Below are 19,213 nucleotides of genomic sequence, written 5' to 3' on the forward strand. Positions count from 1 at the left end.
AAACTGCTTCAGAAGAAATAAGAAAAATTTAATTTTATAGATTTTTTTTTAAATTATAGGACTTGAACATTTTTTCCTCTGGTGGTTCCCTCATGTTATAAGTTTGTAATCACTTTCCACCAACCAACTAGCAAAATTGTAAGGGAAAAAATATTTTTATATATATACAGATTAATAATACATAAAATAGTCAATGCTGGTAAGAACGAAGTTAAACGGTAAGTTTACAACCTCGTACAACCATTCTGGAAAGCAACAGCTTGAGACTCCACCAGATAACTGTTACATTATTTTATATATACTGTTTTAAATCTCTTTGTACAAATAAAGTCTACTAGTCATCTTAGAAAAATGCAGGTTTTATTATTATTTCAAAGACCTGGTTACCACTTTAAAATCAGTATTATCTTCCCTTTGTACCTAACTCAAGGAACACAGTAGCAACCTAAAGTATTTTAATATTTAACTAAAAAATTAAAATCTCTTGCAACTTTAGTTTCATGTTAAATGACCAAAAAGATAAGTGGCAGAAAATGTTTTCATGGTAAACTTTTTCTTCTGTTATTCACAGTATATTTGATATTGCAAGTAAATTGAATTATTTTTAAATTGAGAACTCAGTAGCATAATTTAATGATAGTATAACTAAAACCTTAGTTCACACCATGGGCCAAGAAAAGTGACAACAAAGCAAAGTTGTATTTCACATAGAGCTTATAACAGTTTCCTTTTAAAACTGTATAATATCAATTTTATTAATAATACTATATAGCCAATCCTATCAAAAAAAAAAAACAATAATAAAACTCAATCCAAGAAGGCCACTGCTGTACGTGGAAAATGAGATGGGTATTTTCAGTCAGACAGATCTGAGTTTGAAACACCAAGTCCAACCTTTACTGGGTGTATGGTCTTGGGCAATTTTTTTAACCTCTGTCAGCTTCAACTTCAAATGGGGACGATAATGCTCTTTCTAACTCTTTACAGATTACTGCAAGGATTAAATGAAACAATATATGTAAAAGATCAAAGCTGCCTGCCTGGCACATGGTGGTTAACTATTCATGAAGTTAAGTCATCCCTATTATTTTTTAAATCCAACACTAATCCATTTGGATTAAATTATGAAAGTGATATTCCTATCAATCATCTAAGTACAGAGAAGTTGTAAAGAGCAAACTTTCTCAAATTGACAAACAAGATATAAACAATCTTTAGATAAAAATAATATATCTTCAAAAAAAAAAAAAGAAAGAAGTTGTTTGCTCTTTAATGCTAAATCTCCACTGCTCTCTTTTCTGCTCCATCTCTACCAACAAAAGTACTCAGGAGTATTCTTTCCTAAACATACCAGACAGATACCGATTTATTCAAATTTCTTTTTAAAAAGCTGTTTTTGCAATCAAATTTTATTAAACTGATAATGGTCACAAATATAATGAAACTATGCTTCAGAATGCAAAATTTAAAAACATATTTAAGAGGAAACAGAAGCTATCTAATAAAACATTAATAATGACCGTCAGTAGATACTAGTCAAGTACTGGAGCCCAACGTGCCCAAACAGCTCAGAAAAAATAAAACAGCAAAAATCCATAACTCTAAAGGCTCCCTTTAAATAAACTGGTCATTTGGCTTCATGACTTCCTTAAATTCAAAACATTCTAGATGAAAATCCGTCTATGCAAAGATTCCAGTAGAAGTGTGTCAAGGGGAATTATGATTAAGACAGGATCAAATAAGCAACCTAATCACCAATCTCCCCACTCCTATTCCCATGGCAGACATTATTAATCAATAGTAGTCTAGTCCTGTGGAGTGTGAATATTGGAATCCTTCTCAAAGCAATCATAGCTGGCAAAGATTAAACCTACCTAACTCTGTGAAATTAAGAAAAAAGCACTTTATCATCAACATGGTGTTTGCAAATACTAGTCACTCTCAGTTCCACTTTGTGGGGACTACAGTCACTACAATCTTAAATGATGGACATCAGCTTTTTCTGTTCTACACACGTGTCTCACTGCAATCCTTTTCACTGACCCTCCATATCCCACTCTGTTAATGTTGTAAGGAATAAGACAAGACAACAAAAATTAAACAGAACAAAAAACACAACAGAAACCCAGCCCACTTCTCTCAGGAGATGCAAAATCGATTTTCAAATTCCAAATCTAAGGTCCTAAAACTTCTATGTGTGAATTTATAGGAATATTAATTCTCAGTCTCCTGATACGGCAAAAATTCCACATATAGGGTTGTCCTGTAATAAGGGATTTGAGCATCGACAGGATAACTATTAGAATGAGGAAATTTAAATATCCAAACTGATACAATTTCCTTGGATATATCACAGCAAAAGTTTATATAAGATACTGTACCTTACATAGTATCTTTCCTCCCTCTACAACTCTCTCTCTCTCATGCCTACTAGCCTGAAACAGCAATAGCTTTGATTATCTGCTGTCTGTGTACATCAGTTCATGGTCTGTTCCCCCACCCCTGCGGCTGCCCTGCCATGTGCTCTGAGCCCAGGGTCTGTTGCCACTGCAACAAGAAGCTACTGAACAGAGTACAGCCTTGCTGGCTAAGATATTTGCTTCTGCAGTCTTGATTACAAAATTCAAACAAGGAGGGATACCTCAAGGCAAATCCATTCCATTTCTGAGTCCATAAACAGGGAACAACCAGAATCTGGATAGTGAGAGCTACCTTAAAATCTATCTTCAGACATATTCCATGCCTGAGTTGCAGAGTTAGAGTTTAGGCAGTGAAGAGTACCTGCGTTTGAAAAACTGGAGGAATACTATTCAGCAAAATGTCCATAACTGACCCCTGCAAGGAAAGGGGAAATAAGACAGCAAAACCACCCTCGTGCTCACTCCAGCTCGGAGACACTGGATGTCCCGTCACGCTTCCAGAACCATCAACACCCAGTACCTTCGGAGGAAGCGGGAAGCACTGTGGCCTGCCTGCAGCAGAGAAACACTCAGCCACTTAGCTATCCATATTTACATGCATTTTCTTTTCTTTCACATCATTTAGATATTTTCATATTAATAAAGATGGGCTTAAGAGTTAAAAATATCTCAAGGCAAAAGAAATTGAGAAAAACTATAAAACACAACAACTCCGGGCTAAGTGATAAAATTTACACATAACTTCAAGAGGCATCTAATAGTCACCACTCTTCAATGCTACATAAAAATAAGTCACTTACAGAGTTATTCTGCATCCGCATTTCATAGGCTGCTTGTCTCGGATTACTGGCTACTTGAGAACCTGGTGAATTTCTTGAACCCAAGGCATGAGGGGTTAATATTCCACCCGGGGTGAAAGCTGGTTGATCTCTCTAACATAAATGGAAACGAATGTAGAAATTAAAATTAAATCACAACACAGTCAGATGACAGGAAGAAAAGAAGGCAATGGAAGAGAGTCCCCACTGCAAGCTCTTTAAAGATGAAATGGATTTCTGGTAACACTACAGGGTTGTCTACACTTTGATTTGATGGCAACTTACCCTGTAAACAATAGTCTGTAATATTTAATAACTCCACTTTAAAAGTACATATGATACACTTTTCTGATACACAGAGAGAAACTATTCAAGTCTCATTAGGCTATTCCATTATGTTCACTTAAAATTTAGGAACATATTCAAGACACAATTTTAGGCAAATAAAAATAACTATTAAGGTAAAAAAAATAAGTCACCAGTTTGATTTATACTCAGGAACTATAACTTCTATTTATCCTTTACCTCGATAAAATTAAACTTTTTGTTTCCAATTAATTAAAGCTATGATTATAGCTATAGTAGGTGACAGTCATGGTTGACTGATAAAAGATATTTTTCACACAGATATTGACTAAAACAAAATAATAATATGTAAGGTAGAAACCAAACATGCCCTTCCCAATCTAAGTGGTCTTGAACCTACCTGCAACTATAAATAACTCTACTTTTCTCCCTTACGGATTCCTGAAATTGCTCAATTCTAATAAAATATAATAATAAAAGGCAGCCCCCAAACTTCATTCATTTAAAACTAGTAAGGAAGACAAGAAAATAAGAACTAAGAAGTTAAGTGACTATAACTATTATGCAATTAAGTAAGAAAACAAATATCACAAGCAAGAAGCACTGGAGTTAAAAGAAAAGGCTGCTCAACATGGATGACAAGCAGAAGCAACAGGGAGGCCTTGTGGAAAATCTAAGATGGAGGGGAGTTGAGAAGTCAGAAACTCATTTAGAGGTACCAAACGAAGGCAACGTTCCAACACAGGAGGCACTTGGTACATTTAGAGGACAGCAGGGGCAAAGGTGTGGCTAGAATTCCATCAGATCATAGCATGCCCTGCATCCCAGACTAAAACAGAACTGGACTGAGCGAACTAGGGAATCATTGGTGATTTCTTAGCAGAGAAACAACAAAGGTCCAGTGTCGTGTTCCAGGAAGAGTAACCTGACAAAGATACAGAGTGTAGTAACTTTCAAGAGGATACAGAGTTGACTATTTTTATTACAAAAACAATAACCGATTATTCTAAAAAATTCAAAGAGCTAAGTGCCACCCACCCCCTCCTGCCTCTCAAGTGTCTCCCCTCAGACTCCAGAGCTTAGAAAGGACTTCAAAATTGACACTAGCATTCTTTCTCCAGGTAAGAAGGCTGCTGAGTGGACATTACGTACCTAACCAACTCCTACTGCATAAGGAATAAACTACCTCCCAAATTGTCAATTTATCTTATTGCCAACCTGATGAAATTAATTAAAACTCACCTTCATTCTCTTTCTTTTTTCTTTCTGTCGTCTTCTAAAACTGTCCTAAAAGTATAAAATCCACATATTCTGTCAAATAATTACACAAAAATGTAAGAGTTAAACATTACCAGGAATGATTCGGCAGACAATTAAAGTTTTAAAGGAAGACCCCAGAAGTATAAGTACATAATTAAACTCGGCAATGGACTATATGTTCAAAGTGCTGCTTATCAGAACTTTAGATAGAGAGCATTCTAAACTGAGTTTAAATACAATTTAATTGTTCCTCAATTTTTTTCAGATAGTTTTTGATATCATTTCAGGAAAGAATGCAAGGGTCATAACAAAGACCATTGGTTTTACCCTGGAGCAAATAGGCTGCCAATATGGCAAAGATACAAATAAGTAACTCCCCATTTACTTTGGGCCATTCAGAGGCCTCCTTTACCCCAGAAAGCACTCCTCCCATGTCCAAGTTTCTGTACCAAGGCAGTGAAATGACAGCTAGGGTGGCCATGGTTGCCGCTACGGCCTAAAACAGGGGCCAGCAGGTACTGTACTGACTGTCATTCTACTAGCAGCTGCACTTCTAACCCTTCCAAGTCAGTACTGCCACCTGCAATATAATACCTTGTATCAAGATTTCAAATGTGTGCTTTCTGCCAGGGGAGGGGCTGAATGTTGGCTACATGGTGACTGACAACCTTAAAATATCAAAGCCACCAATTTTTTTAATCAAGCTTTTGCCCCCATCTTCAATGAAACTTATGTAGCTCACCAATGACCCAGAGACCGTGAAATCCATTACTCAGTTTTCAGTCTTTAACTGACTATGACTTTTTCTTCTTGAATCATGCTCTTCACTTGGCTTCCAAGACACTACACTCACCTGGTTCTCCTCTTTCACTCTTGCTGAATGCCTTCACTCCTCAACTTCCCAAGCTCTTAATGTTGGCATTCCTCTTGGATCAATACTCGGACCTCTCCACTTTCTACTCTCATGGGACTAATCATCTAGTCTCATGGCTTTAAACACCATCTACATCTGATGACTGTCCATTCAGGACCTCTCCCCACTCAACATCTCCACTTGGGTATCTCAAACTTAACACGTCCAAAATGGAATCCCCAGCTCTAGCTTTGCACCTCCCAGTCTTCCTCATCACAGCAGCCCAGACCATTTTTCAACTGCTCAGACGAAATGCTTTGGAGTCATTCTTGATAGCTTTCTTTCTCTCACACCTAGCATTTAATTCATTAGCCAATCCCATCAGAACTACCTTCAAAACATGTTCAGAATCCAACCACCTCTTATCAGTCTCCACTGCCACCATGTTGGACTCCCTCGGATTGTTGTACAACAGCCTCCTAATTGGGCTCACTGCTTCTATCTTTGCCTCCACACAGTTAGTCTCAACATGGCAGCTATAATCATCCTTTTATAATATGTCAGATCTTATCACTTTTATACTCAAAACCCTCCACTGATGCAGAAGAAAAGCTAAAGTCCTTATAATGTCCTATCGGGTTCTACCCAACCTGGCCCTCCATCTCTTTCTGACCTCTTCTCCTACGACCTTTCCTTTGCTTCCTCTGCTCCTGCCACACTGGCTCTTTGCTGTTTCGTGAACATCGTGGATATGCTCCTGCCCTAGACCCTTTGCACTGGCTATTCTCTCTGTCTGAAATGCTCTTCCTGAAAACATCTGCATGGTTACTCCCTCACATCCTTCAGGTCTTTATTCAAAGTTATCTGTTGCTGAGGCCTTCTCTAGTCATCTTTTCTAGAACTGCAACGTCCTCATCTCCACCTTCCCAGGTATTTCCCCACCTGCTTTAATTTTCTTCAGGGCACTTATCACTCTCCAACACGTTACACACTTTACTTAGTTTTTACGTTTATTGTCCATCTCCCCTGGAAGAATGTCAGCTCCATGAGGTCAGGAATTTTTGTCTGGTTTTTTGTTTTGTTTGTTGTTTTATCAGTAACACTCAGAATACTATCTGGCAACACTTAAACATTTGCTGAATAAATGAACAACATTTGCAAGATAAAAGGCAAACATCAAAGCTCATAAAATAAAAAGCATCATATTTCTGACCTAAGTGCTCCATTTTAATAATAAACATTGATATATTCCTTTTCTACTTTATACTCTGCCCGTCAGCTAAATACCTATTCCTAAGGGTGGTAGCCACACATAAGCAGAATAGGTCCACATGGGTGCACCTTACTGATCTTTAATCTTTTTGTGCTATGAACTCCTTTGGAAATCTGTCAAAAGCCAAAGACACACTTCCCAGGAAAATACACACACTCAGACACTATTGTATTGAATTTCTGAGGGTTCAGAAATTTCCTTGACATCCAATCATGCTGACAAACATCATAAGATGCCAGGGATACCAAAAAAGATCAAAAGCTTTAAAATATCCTCTCTGCCAGGCCAGCTGGAAACCTTATTACTCACATCTGAAGCACTTTGCTATCTATCAAATCCCATACATCCCACTCTAATGCCAAATATCACCAATACTTAACAGTACAGAGTCACCTAAAGCCACACAAAAGGGCTGTTCTAACGTGAGGCTTCTATACCAAGTAGTACACCATAAGTACAGTTTTTCTTAAGTATAAATGGCAGCAGGTCAGGTGGAGCCACTGTAATTATTGAAGGCTTAGTTTAAAAATGGCTGTCGTGGTAGACATTTGATATCCCAAAGTTAGTTACGTTATTTAAATTTGACATGTGAAAAATTCTTGCCATCACAGAAGATTACCAAGTACAAAAGGCTTTGGAAAGAATGCTTACAGTCTACTCATACTGTTACATAAAATGGTACCCAAAGTTCTAAAAAAAGAGATCGCAAGCTGCAGTATACAAAGTTAAAGAAAATACAAAATCCTGTCGAATACAATGACACGTTTTAATCTGTTAGGAGATAACGTAGCAATATTATTACGTGCTATTTGCTCAAAATAGCCACATGACTTTTTATAAAATCAGTTTCTAAAAGGATTTCCTTCACTCTCTTCCTAAGAGCTACTATCTGCTCATTTACCCACTGCTTGCCTCCCTTGCCACTCCCTCACAATCACCCTCCAACCCACTCTGCCTCCAGGCTACTGCCCCTCCCCTCCACTGCCTCTCCAGGGCCTCTGAATCCCTGGCCACAGACTAGAGGTCTGTCCATCTCGCTTTGACACCTCAGGCAGCACCACCAGGTTCTCCTCTTTAGGGATTTCCTCCCAGCTCTCTAGAACTGACTCCTCTTTCTCCTTAAACGTCCACGCTTCTTAAGGTTTCTGCTGCAGGCACTTGAGCTCCATACAAGCTCCAGGGATTTCAACTTCACACTCGTGACTTGAAGTACCTCTGCTAATGGTTCTCAAATCTCCTTTCCAAAGACTTCGGGCTGAGCTTTACACATATCCATCTAACTGCTTCATGGACTTTTCTCCTCTCAGGTGTCCTGTGGCCCCTCAAACTCAGTATCTCCAAAATGAAACTCAATTTCCACCTTGTCCCCACCCCAACCTGCTCTACTCTCAGTACTTGATATCTCATGAATGTTACCAGCAAACTACTGAATGCCCAAGCCAGACTGGACCTCTCACCTAAACACTCGCCCTATCATATGTCACCAATTTCCAAGTGCTTTGTTATTTTATTTCCTTCTTTTATGTTTAAAATTTCTTGCTCAGAGCTGCAACCCCCTGCCTAAGCTGATGCAATCTAACCCAGAGCCCCCTACACTCTCTACTACCAGAGTACAGAGTTTCTAGTCTTCACCTGACTTCCACAGCATAACTATTTCCTATACAAGGTGGCAGACACTAGTTCACTGCCAGCATTCTTCTAGTCTTGGGACCCTCATTTCATATCCTGTTGATTAGACAGGTGTTTGGATTTATATCTTAAGATTAGGAAGAGAGAAAAAAATTACAATGCAACTCACACAGTGTGCAATACACAGCTCCACACAGCAATCATTGCAGCCTTTAGAAAATAACCAAAGCACTGACCACTCACAATTACATTGGTGTTTGATACACTATAATAATAGAAAAACGCACTCAAAGAGGTTAAAAGTACAATCACAGGATCATCAGAGCCTATTAGAGACAGGAGCAATTTAGCTACTGCAATAGAAGCACTTTACCTCATCATCCTTTCTCTTTTTAAAAATGCTATCCTCAACTTCACCAACTGCTAACATGATCATCTGTACTCTTTGCAGATTGACATAACCACTTTCTGTAAGGTAACCCTGTAAGTGATAAAATACATGTAAAATGATCTTCTTATAAAAGCAAATACTTCTGTTTTGAAATTATTCAAGAATGAACTTACCCCAGTTTTGTGAACCACATTTTTGTATATGTTAACCAAACGGTCAATTGCACCTTCCCTGCCACCAGGAAACAAACATTATCCATTAGGACCAGAACGCACTGTAAAGGCAAGAAGGCTAAAACAGTAGTTTGAAAACCCACACAAACACACATACCTAATCTCTAATGACGGCAGGTGAGGAAGGAAGTCATTGCCCACAAAAAAGCACATGAAGACCCAGTCATCAATGCTCCTCTCGACATCAAATGTGAACGGTAGGCTGGCCATGGTGAGCTCTCTCTCCAAATACTACAACCAAAAAGGAATACTGCCATTAAAGTTATGAAAAGGCATCCTGCTTTACAGTGCCAATTCCAATGACTACTGCAACATACCTCACGAAGAACATTGAGACGAAGGAAGATAAACTCTCCTTCTGCACAAGGAAGACTATCCGCAAGTTCATCATGCTGCAAGACAGGGAGCAAAGATTACACAAATCTACTCCAATCCCTGTAATCTTTTTCCAGCCAAATGAACATTACAGCTTTTTCTAAGGCAAGATCCATTTTAATATTACAAGTATTAAGTAAAAAAAGAATTCACCAAATCATTTTAAAAATAAAAATTACCCATAATCCTAATCACATCTAGACCAGGGATCAGCAAATGTTTTTTTCAAAGAGCCAGACAGTAAATATTTTAGCCTGTGTGGGACACACATGGTCTCAGTTTCATATTCTTTCATGTTTTATTTTGTTTTTACAACCCTTTAAAAATGTAAAAACCATTCTTAGCTCATAGGCCAAATCTAGAGGGCCAAAGTTTGCCAACCCCTGACCACTACCCAACCAACAGTTTGATGTGAATGCCTCTAGACCATTCTCTGTGAATATACAGTATATTCCTTACCTGCTTTTTTCACTCAACATGTCTTTTAAAGAGGTACCATATTCTTAAAACAAATGGAAACCTCTTTAAAAGAGACTGGATATAATCAAGTGAACCCAAAACATGTAGAAACTAAGAGTAACTTAAAGGTATCAAGAGTTTAATATACTCGATTTGCAGTTCCTTTTAAGAATAACCATTTGAAACAACTTCTACAAACAAATCATGTGCAATGGGCACTATTACCTATGAGACTTAAGCCTCATGTAGATATAAGCTACGTTAGAAAAAGTAGAGAGTAGAAAGAATGAGTGCATGCATGCTTTTGAATGTCTTTTTTTTTTTTAAGATTTTATTTTTTCCTTTTTCTCCCAAAGCCCCCCCGGTACACAGTTGTATATTCTTCGTTGTGGGTCCTTCTAGTTGTGGTATGTGGGACGCTGCCTCAGCGTGGTTTGATGAGCAGTGCCATGTCCGCCCCCAGGATTCGAACCTGCAGCAGAGCACGCGAACTTAACCACTCGGCCACGGGGCCAGCCCCTTGAAAGTCTTTAAAGAGTTTTAAAAGATATTTCTGAGGGGCAACAGAGCAAGTAGGAAAAGATCTAATCAACCATAGTCTTCTCTTTATCCATTTTAAAAATGAGGCAACCTGAATATATTTAATGCCATTACATTATACACTTAAAAATAGTTAAAATGGTATATTTTATCACAATAAAAAATAAAATTTTAAAAAATGAGGCAACTATCATCTCAAATTTCTTACCTTTCCCTTCTTTTCTCTTGGCAAACCTTCACAGTCCTTGACCTCATGTCCAAACTGATTACAAAGACCACATGGTTTGGGTTTGTTTGGTTTGAATTCTTCTCTAATAATGGTAAAGTTGGGTTCATGTGTAGCAAGGCCGAGCATAATGAGATCAGCTATCAATCAATAATGACAAAACACTGAACAGTGAGCACTTTCAGAAGATTCTTACCATAACCAAAGACTTAAGACATTACTGTAACACAAGACACCAACACAAAGAAAAGTGCAAAGGAGCACACAAACAGAAGCAGCAAAGCCAAAACGCCTAAAACTTCCTGGTAGTTCTCAGCCAACAAGATGTCCTCCAGATATGTGGGCCTAGAATGTAGACTCCCACTCAGGAGTCAACACCTGTCCATTTTAAAGGTATGTGCAGCCGTATCAAAAGGTAAAAACGTAAAATAATTAAAGAAGGTGAACATTAATCACAGGTTAAACAACTCAGTACTAGTTTCCTCTCAAACATAAAATCAGCAAGGCCCTTCAGAATTTCCAGGCAATCATGAATAACCCATTGCCACACACCAACCCACCGACTTGCTATGGTTTAATCCAAGAGACTCAAATTCCAAAGAAGCTGCTTACCGTCTGCTCCACATAAGCAATGGTGAGTGTTTGGGTCATGGTTAGGCTGGGCTAAAGGGGGGGGAAACATACATTTATTATATTTATATCACAAGAATACCATGCTTTACCAAATATTTTCTATATAATGGCTTATCTTTTTTTAATAAAACACATAATCAAATATTTATAAGTGATTTTTACCTCTTTGTCTTCTAATGTAATCCATAATTTTATGTTCTCCTTCACCAGGAGCACTAGCATCAGATAAAATAACCTATAAAAAACAGTTTTTAGGCTTTCAGCTCGTCTCCAATTTTCTAGGACAAAAATCAACAGAACTGAATATCTTAAACTGGGATAATTCTATTAAGATAGTTATTAATTGGAAATATTTCTTAAAAAGGGATGTGTGCGTGTGTTAAACACCAAAACTATTTCATTGCTTTACTAACTACATGGAATAGAAAAAAATCAAATGTTTGGGTAAAACTTAGTCATTAGAAAAACTGATCAGTCACGAATCTCTACTATTCTCACAGCTACCCAAGGATACAGGACTGAAGCACACAAGCCCCGGCAGTAATCAATAAAATATACCCATTAAATACAATTTACCATAACTAATAGGGAAACGAGCTTATGAACCTAAAATTACATAAAAGTTTGTTCAAATTCTGCTTAAATACTTAGGAGAACACAGCCATTCTTTAAAGGTAGCCTTATGACTTCAATCTTGCTGTATTTTGATTTCAAATAGAAATTTTCATTTAAAAATTACTTTGATACATAAATATAAGTTTTTTAAATCATGAGTCCCATTTTATGGCTCCACAGTGATGGTGAGAAGACAAAAAATTGGCAGTGAGAGAAAATTCAGCTGTCTAAAACTGGACCCTGCAAGGCACCCCATTTCTAATAACCCTGGAAGTTTCTCCTTTCCTCTGAGAGTCAACTAGTATTTTATAGGGGGGAAAAAAGGACAAATATTATCAGTCATATCACAGCACAGCCTCAGATGATCACCCTAATCTTTCTGAAGTATCAAAATGTGAAACTTACTGTCAAATTTTTCCACCCAGGGTCATTATTTAAACGATCAGCTATGTAATAGCGAAGGCATTTAGCAAGATTGTCCATGAACTCAGTTCCCTAAAATGACAGAAGGAAATAAATTAACCTATCATTTAAGAGTTAGCAATAGCTAGCAAAGTCTGAGACCACTTACTGGTGTAATACAGTTGCTGTCAAATCTTTCTTTTATTTCTTCAGGAGGAAGAAAGCCACCTAGAGAAAAAGAGGCAATGTTTTGGTCTCCCCATAAAAGGTGAGGTAAATTACTCGATATTAAACCAAAACAACAAAAACACTAAGTTCAAATACAACAGAGAGACAAGTGCTGTCACCTGAGGAACAATGTTCCCCTTTTTGGGAAGAAAACAAGATTCCTCGCCTGAAGTTTAAATTAAGCTTTAACATGACTGTCAAATAATATATGGTACCCAAAAGATACTATATTGTTATATAAAAATATAGAAATTATGACGTTCTTCCTAATGCCCTCTGCAGCAGAATACACACACGAGTTACGGGTTCTAATTTGATAACAGTTTTTAAAATAAAGGTGCCTCAGAAAAACAAAATTAAAATGCTGAGTTTATCACAGGTTTATATGACAAGAAATAAAATTATCAGCTTTTGTATCAGAGGAATACAAAAATCCTATTTTCTCCTCTCTCACTAATTAGCTTTTTCTCAAGACACAAAGATATTTCATAACATCTTCAAGAAAGAAGACATCTTTAAAATCAAAGACAACCTGTTACAAATATAAACAGGTTTTAGAGTATTAATTACAAGCTGTAGCTAAAGTAACCATATACTTGCACACTTCCAGCAAATTAAAATAACATAAAATGTATCATAATTGCAGGCCTGAGCTGACTACACTATGATATGCTATGATTCTTTTTTCAACAGCCAAGTACAATATACTGAGCCAATAAAATGTGGCTTTCCTGGTCTATCATATTGTCTTATGTAACAAAACACGAAACAACTCACTCTGCTACAACCACACCCCATCTCACACACAAGTGTCTTGGGAAAGACTCACTCCCACTGGGCATCAAGACCCCTGGACCTTCCTCCTCTCTCAGACTTAGTCAACTCCTACCCACGTACCCCTCAGGAATTTCAAGACTTTGCAGAACTGCAAAAATGGCCATATCCCACCCCCCCATCCCCCAAATTGAGAGAACCCTGGGTACCTCACTGCCTTGGTGCCTGCTGCATCAACCTATACTGACAGTGTGTGTGACTTGGTGAAAGCCTGGAAATACAGATCACATCATCCCGGGCCTCCTCATATAGACCTCTGAGTTCTAAGGGGAAGCAATAAGCAAGCTATCAAGACCAATTTGAGGGAAATGTTTACAGAATGGTAGCCTTCTAATAGCCCCCATTAGAAAAAGGAAGTAGGAAGCACTCTTAATATATTTCTATTTTACAGTTATATAAAAGTTAGCGGAAGAGCTGCACTTGCCCCGAGGGGGGTTAACAACCTGCTCTCCCTACGAGAATTCCCTCCTTTTATTCCCAAGCTTCCCTTTCACTACAGAGTTTGGAAATAAAGCTTCTTAATGAGAGCGAAGGAGTCCATTAACTTCTTTTCCTCAACAGTAAACATAAATTTTCCTCGGATGTTCTGGGATCCTAAGTAAATTAAACTTATCTATTTGTAGGAAAAAGTTGCTGCCCCTCGCCCTTCTGCATACATCTTGTAAAAAGTCCAACTTCAAGATGCATTTTCTTTACCTTTTGCCAGTATTTCTTCTCTGACTCGCTGTTTCTCTACTGCTGCTTCCATTCCTTCTTTTGATGCTCTGAATCTCCTCGAACGCTGCTGGTTCATTTTAGCACGTGGTGCCTGAAAAACATGTATTTCATATTCACATAATAGAATTCAAAATATCTGCAACTAAATCTGTACATTATTTTTAATCAATTGTTTTTATAAAAATAGTACACTAAAATAGAAAAGTAAGTTATATGTCTAATAATCCTTTCATGACAGACAGGAAATCCTGAGAACTTAAATTTGGACCAAGAACCTAAAAGCTGAGCTCAGTCAAATGAGTGAGCGACATGTCAATGGACAAACATCCTGTGAAGCCACAGCATTTAATACTTCAGGGCCTACGACCAAATGCCAGTTCCACTGGGTTATGGTGCTTCAAGGCACCCAAGAAGAAAGCTCATTTTACTCAAAGATTCTGCCAGCACACAATTACTACAGAACCGGATCAGGAAGAGCTTCCTTTTGTCCATGCCTAAGAGGAAGACAGTCTCCAAATGAGATCCACAGTGCCCTACAAAACCAAGAGAAAATGACCTGATCTGCAGGAGCTTAAGGCACTTCTATTTTGTACCTCCCACAATAAGGTTCATAATTACCACTCTGTCTCTACACAGCAGGTAGAAAGGGGACAAGGTTTTTACCAAAAGCACTTTTAAATCACTCTAACCAAATGTAATTTAAAGCACTGGAGAAGCGTGAATGAAGTGAACTGGACTACAGATAAGGTTTTAAACTACTGAACTGAGTTTTGGGGTTGGACAGGACTCTAAAGTATCCTGTCTACATAAAATAAGTTATTTTATATTCTCTTTTAAACAGTCCCCTTTCCTGTAAAATGAGACCACCTAATCTTTTCCAAGTACCAAGTTCTATGATCTACATTTATATTTTAACAAAAACAGTGTTATAGAGACGAGCATTTGCATACGCACACAAATATGCACATATTTTATACTTGATCCAGCTGTAAGGGCACGCTGTGGTAAAGTTAAAAATTTTGTTCAAGAAATTTAGCTAATGTGAACTGGAATATGCTCCAAATAAGACTATTCCTGTTCCCTTTATTCTTTACTCCACTTTAACTACAACTTAACAAGTTATCAGATAACCAAGAGTTTTCTTTGAGTAAACAGAACCTCACAGAAAAGTTAATCTTCTTGAACCCCAAGTTTTCTGGATTTTCAAAGTCTTTCCATTAGCTACTAGGATTACTAAGTCTAAAAGAAAGAGAATCTATTTGCATATGGCTAAATAAACTTAGGGTTATGATTTACCTTAATGTTCCTTGAACCCTGATAGATAATTTGCTAGTCACTTATAACCTAAGCTGCTTGATATTATCATCATAGGTCAGTAAGTTATTCTCCTCTTAAATTACTGTGGTGACTAATCACTGCCTGCCTGTAGGATAAAATCCAAACTCCCGAGTGTGGTGGGTAGTGCCTTATTCATGTCATCGCTCTACTTCTCTTCCCAGTCTAAAACTCCTGCAGGTGCCCAAATGTGTCAGTGTGATCAGAGGCATGGAGAGTGTGTTTACCTGCCACATTTGAGAAATCCAGAAGGTCCTCCCTCCCCATATCTGTCCCATCCATCCCCCTCCACTGCCCCCCAATCTCCAACTATTCTTTATCCTTCAAGAAGTAGGACAAAAGTCACCTCCTGTCTATCTCCTAAGTCCCTCAGTAGCACTGACTTCTTCCCTTCACACCCAGCATGTGATATCTAGTGCCCACAAAGCCCATAAGTAACTAAGCTCACTCGTTTATCTAAGTCTCTGTCCCTTTACTGGTAAGCCCTTCAAAAGCAAAGGCAGTCACCAACATATCCAGCATTTTACAGTATCTGGCACAAAACAGGCATAAAAAAAATGTTTGAATGAATGACTGAAGGATGAGGTTTTCATTCTCAAATTCACCAGTCAACATTTTTCTTTATTTAGCTGACTTTCATTCTAGACATTGGGAACACAGAAAAACAAAAATGGAGGATTCTAAGTTTAATTATTTTTGCACTTACCACTCCATCTATTGCCATGTAGAGAAGTCGTCTTGGTCTCACTATATTGAAAAGTCTGTCAATGTATTCAAAAATTGCAACCATCATTTCATCCTCATTTTTTGGTGCTGGTCTATAATGACAAGCAAACAATGTAATATAATATAGTATTCCTCTGTAATTTGTGATATCAGTGACAAAAACGGGTTACGTACTTGTCTTCAGGATGAGTACAGGGATGGATGATTCCATTCATATCCAAATACAGATTATCAAACTCCACATCATTTGGATTAGGTTTACTGGCATCAACAGGAATCTTTACACCATTGCATTCTTTTGGCTATGAGGAAGTGATAATTAATAATAGTTTGATTGTTCAAGTCTGAAATTGATGCAACCGAGGCTCAGCATGAACCTGTATTTCATTTTTGAATTGGAAATAAAACACTTTAAGTAATCTTTAAATAACAACGTAAGTTATTTTACTCCTTAAAGCAAACTGAAGCAGACATTTCATCTGTTGACAGTGGACAGCTTCCAATACAAGTTAATCTTCTCTATGTGAGGGATAGTTATCAAACTCCCAAATCATTCAGCTGTCCAAGTGAGAGACCATGGCAGTCATCTCAGAATTCTTTTCCCTTACCACCCATTCCAATAAGTCCTGTCAATTTAACATGAAAAATGCCAAGAACATCAGGGCATCATCAGTCACTTAAAAGACTGGAACAGCCTTCATATGGACTGCCCCCACCTCTAGACTCTCCTGTCTCCAGCCTACCAGCCATGCTGCCAAAATTTTCTTTCTAAAATAAAAATGTGGCTGCATCTTAATCTTGCCTGATTCTTCCAATGATTCCCATAACAGGTGCAGACCAATGAGCCTGAACCCTTACTAGTCTCCCGTACTGCCAAAATATTGTCTGTCCAGGCCCACCCTATCTCTTCTAAGTTCCTGGAAAACACTCTCATCTCTCACTATCTTTGCACACTGCTTCCCCCGATCAACACTCACTTCCTGAAATCTTAGTAATTTTCCAGGGTCTGGACTCAGATCAAATGTCACTCACTTTATAACACTTTGTACACATCCCCTAAGAAATTAACTGCTCTTCCTTCTGCATTTCCTCAGAATTTTGTTTATTTACTTGCAGTACTTGCATAGATTTATAATTAACTTGTCATTCTAACCCAACTACATACACTGTGTGTTCTTCAAAAGGTAAGGACTATGCCTTACTCACTCCTGGAGGCACTCAATTATACTTTTGTGAGAAACATTACCTTTGTCTTTTTCTTCCAGAGCTTCAGCAGATGATAAGAATATGAGAGAGGTTTTTTACTAATAGTAAAAGTCACTTAAAAAATCACGGTTCCCCAACACATGCAAAGCATCATTTGTAATAGTAAAAACTTGTGAACAATTTAAAAGTCCATCACATCCATGCGACATCATGGCTGAACTTCAGAAACATTCTAAGTGAAAGCCAGTCACAAAAGACCACAAAAGATCCCATTTATATGATCCAGAATAGACACACCTATAGAGACAGAAATAGACTAGCTTCAATCCGAGCGTGAGGAAAGGGTGAGGGAGACAGGAAGTGACTGCAAGTGAGTACATTTCTTTGGGAAGTGATGAAAACGTCCTAAACTTAGATAACGGTGATTGTTGTACAACTCTGTATACGTACTAAAACCCACTGAACTGCACACTTTAAGTGGGTGAACTTTATGGTATACAATTTCTATCTCAATGAAGGTGTAAAAGAAGCTCAACTTAATTAGGAAAAAAAGAGCTCAAAGAATGGATTAATAAGCTGCGGTATGTCCATATTCTAGAATACCAAACAAAAGTGAGATGCAAACGAATAGAGCTAGATAGTCACAAATATACTGCTAAGCCAAACAAGCAAGCTGCAGAAGAATACATACAGTATACCACTTACAGAAAGTTATCAAACAGAGAAAACAGTATTAGGTACCGTTCAGGGATGAAGACATATGCAGTGAAAGCAGAGTTAGAAAAGCAAAGGAATGATAAACACCAATTTCAGGACAGTGGTTATCTTTGAGACACAGGGAAAGGAATGAGATTGAGCTTCAATTCGTATTTATAACTTGGAGAAAAGGATATCAAAAGGGATTTAAGGAAAGAAGCTATCAGACAGTGTTCTCTACATACATGCTGTGAATCAGGAAAGAGGGGCTTGACCAGAGGCAGTAAACGGGATAAGTGGTAAGGAAAGCAGGAGGTCAATTTGAGGGGGTCTATTGAAGAAGATAACCTGATGACCCTCAAACATACCAAAAACAAACTCTATAAAGGCAGGAGGCTCTCTGCCTCTCCATCAAACCTCTACATTTCAAAGTCCACATTTGCCGTTCTCCTGTCAAGTAGACACCACACTTAGGAGAATCCAGACCCACTCTCTTTATGCTCCCCCGGAAGCCAGATAGTAAGTATTTTAGACTTGTCGGCCATATGATCTCAGTTGCAATGACTCATATCTGCCTTTGGAGAACGAAAGCAGCCATAAACAGCATGGACATGAACAGGTACAGCTGTGTTCCAATAACAGTTTATTTACAAGAACAGGAGGTCACTGGCTTGCTAACCTCTGCCCTACTGCCGAGCACACCACTAGGCTTATCGTAGCTCTTCAACGGATATTGAGTATAGCTACATGAGAATTTTTACTTCTACTACCTAGAAAGTATAGCATGAGAAAGGGGGCATGGGTGGGTCCTAATTTTGAGAAAAGAGCTCCAGGCATTCCCAATAAGGAAACTGAATATACTTTCCCCTCAGGAGTACTGTAGATATATTCAACACATTAATTATGTAAACTCAGAGTTTCTTTCTTCAAGAGAAAGATTTTGAAGCTCAGCAAATGAACTCACTCCTCAAGAGCCTTGCCGAATACAATGCCAACATGTCTCCTGCTGGGTTAGAGATCCTTAATCAACCAAAGGGC

General features: G+C 38.0%; 1 protein-coding gene across 1 annotated transcript in view; it reads right to left on the reverse strand.

Annotated features, from left to right (window-relative positions):
- The window catches only part of XRN2 (5'-3' exoribonuclease 2), a 75,154-nt gene that overhangs the window by 40,390 nt on the left and 15,551 nt on the right, over nucleotides 1-19,213 (reverse strand). Inside the window, exons 2-15 of the mRNA XM_008538847.2 lie at nucleotides 16,448-16,575; nucleotides 16,254-16,365; nucleotides 14,192-14,303; nucleotides 12,603-12,661; nucleotides 12,437-12,526; nucleotides 11,579-11,651; nucleotides 11,396-11,446; nucleotides 10,766-10,923; nucleotides 9,501-9,575; nucleotides 9,281-9,414; nucleotides 9,124-9,181; nucleotides 8,933-9,040; nucleotides 4,787-4,831; nucleotides 3,221-3,352 (exon numbers count right to left, since the gene is read on the reverse strand). Coding sequence (XP_008537069.1) covers nucleotides 3,221-3,352; nucleotides 4,787-4,831; nucleotides 8,933-9,040; nucleotides 9,124-9,181; nucleotides 9,281-9,414; nucleotides 9,501-9,575; nucleotides 10,766-10,923; nucleotides 11,396-11,446; nucleotides 11,579-11,651; nucleotides 12,437-12,526; nucleotides 12,603-12,661; nucleotides 14,192-14,303; nucleotides 16,254-16,365; nucleotides 16,448-16,575 — 1,335 coding nt within the window. The remainder of the gene's footprint in view (nucleotides 1-3,220; nucleotides 3,353-4,786; nucleotides 4,832-8,932; nucleotides 9,041-9,123; nucleotides 9,182-9,280; nucleotides 9,415-9,500; nucleotides 9,576-10,765; nucleotides 10,924-11,395; nucleotides 11,447-11,578; nucleotides 11,652-12,436; nucleotides 12,527-12,602; nucleotides 12,662-14,191; nucleotides 14,304-16,253; nucleotides 16,366-16,447; nucleotides 16,576-19,213) is intronic.

This window comes from Equus przewalskii, chromosome 21 (genome assembly GCF_037783145.1).
Source record: "Equus przewalskii isolate Varuska chromosome 21, EquPr2, whole genome shotgun sequence".
Classification (NCBI taxonomy): domain Eukaryota; kingdom Metazoa; phylum Chordata; class Mammalia; order Perissodactyla; family Equidae; genus Equus; species Equus przewalskii.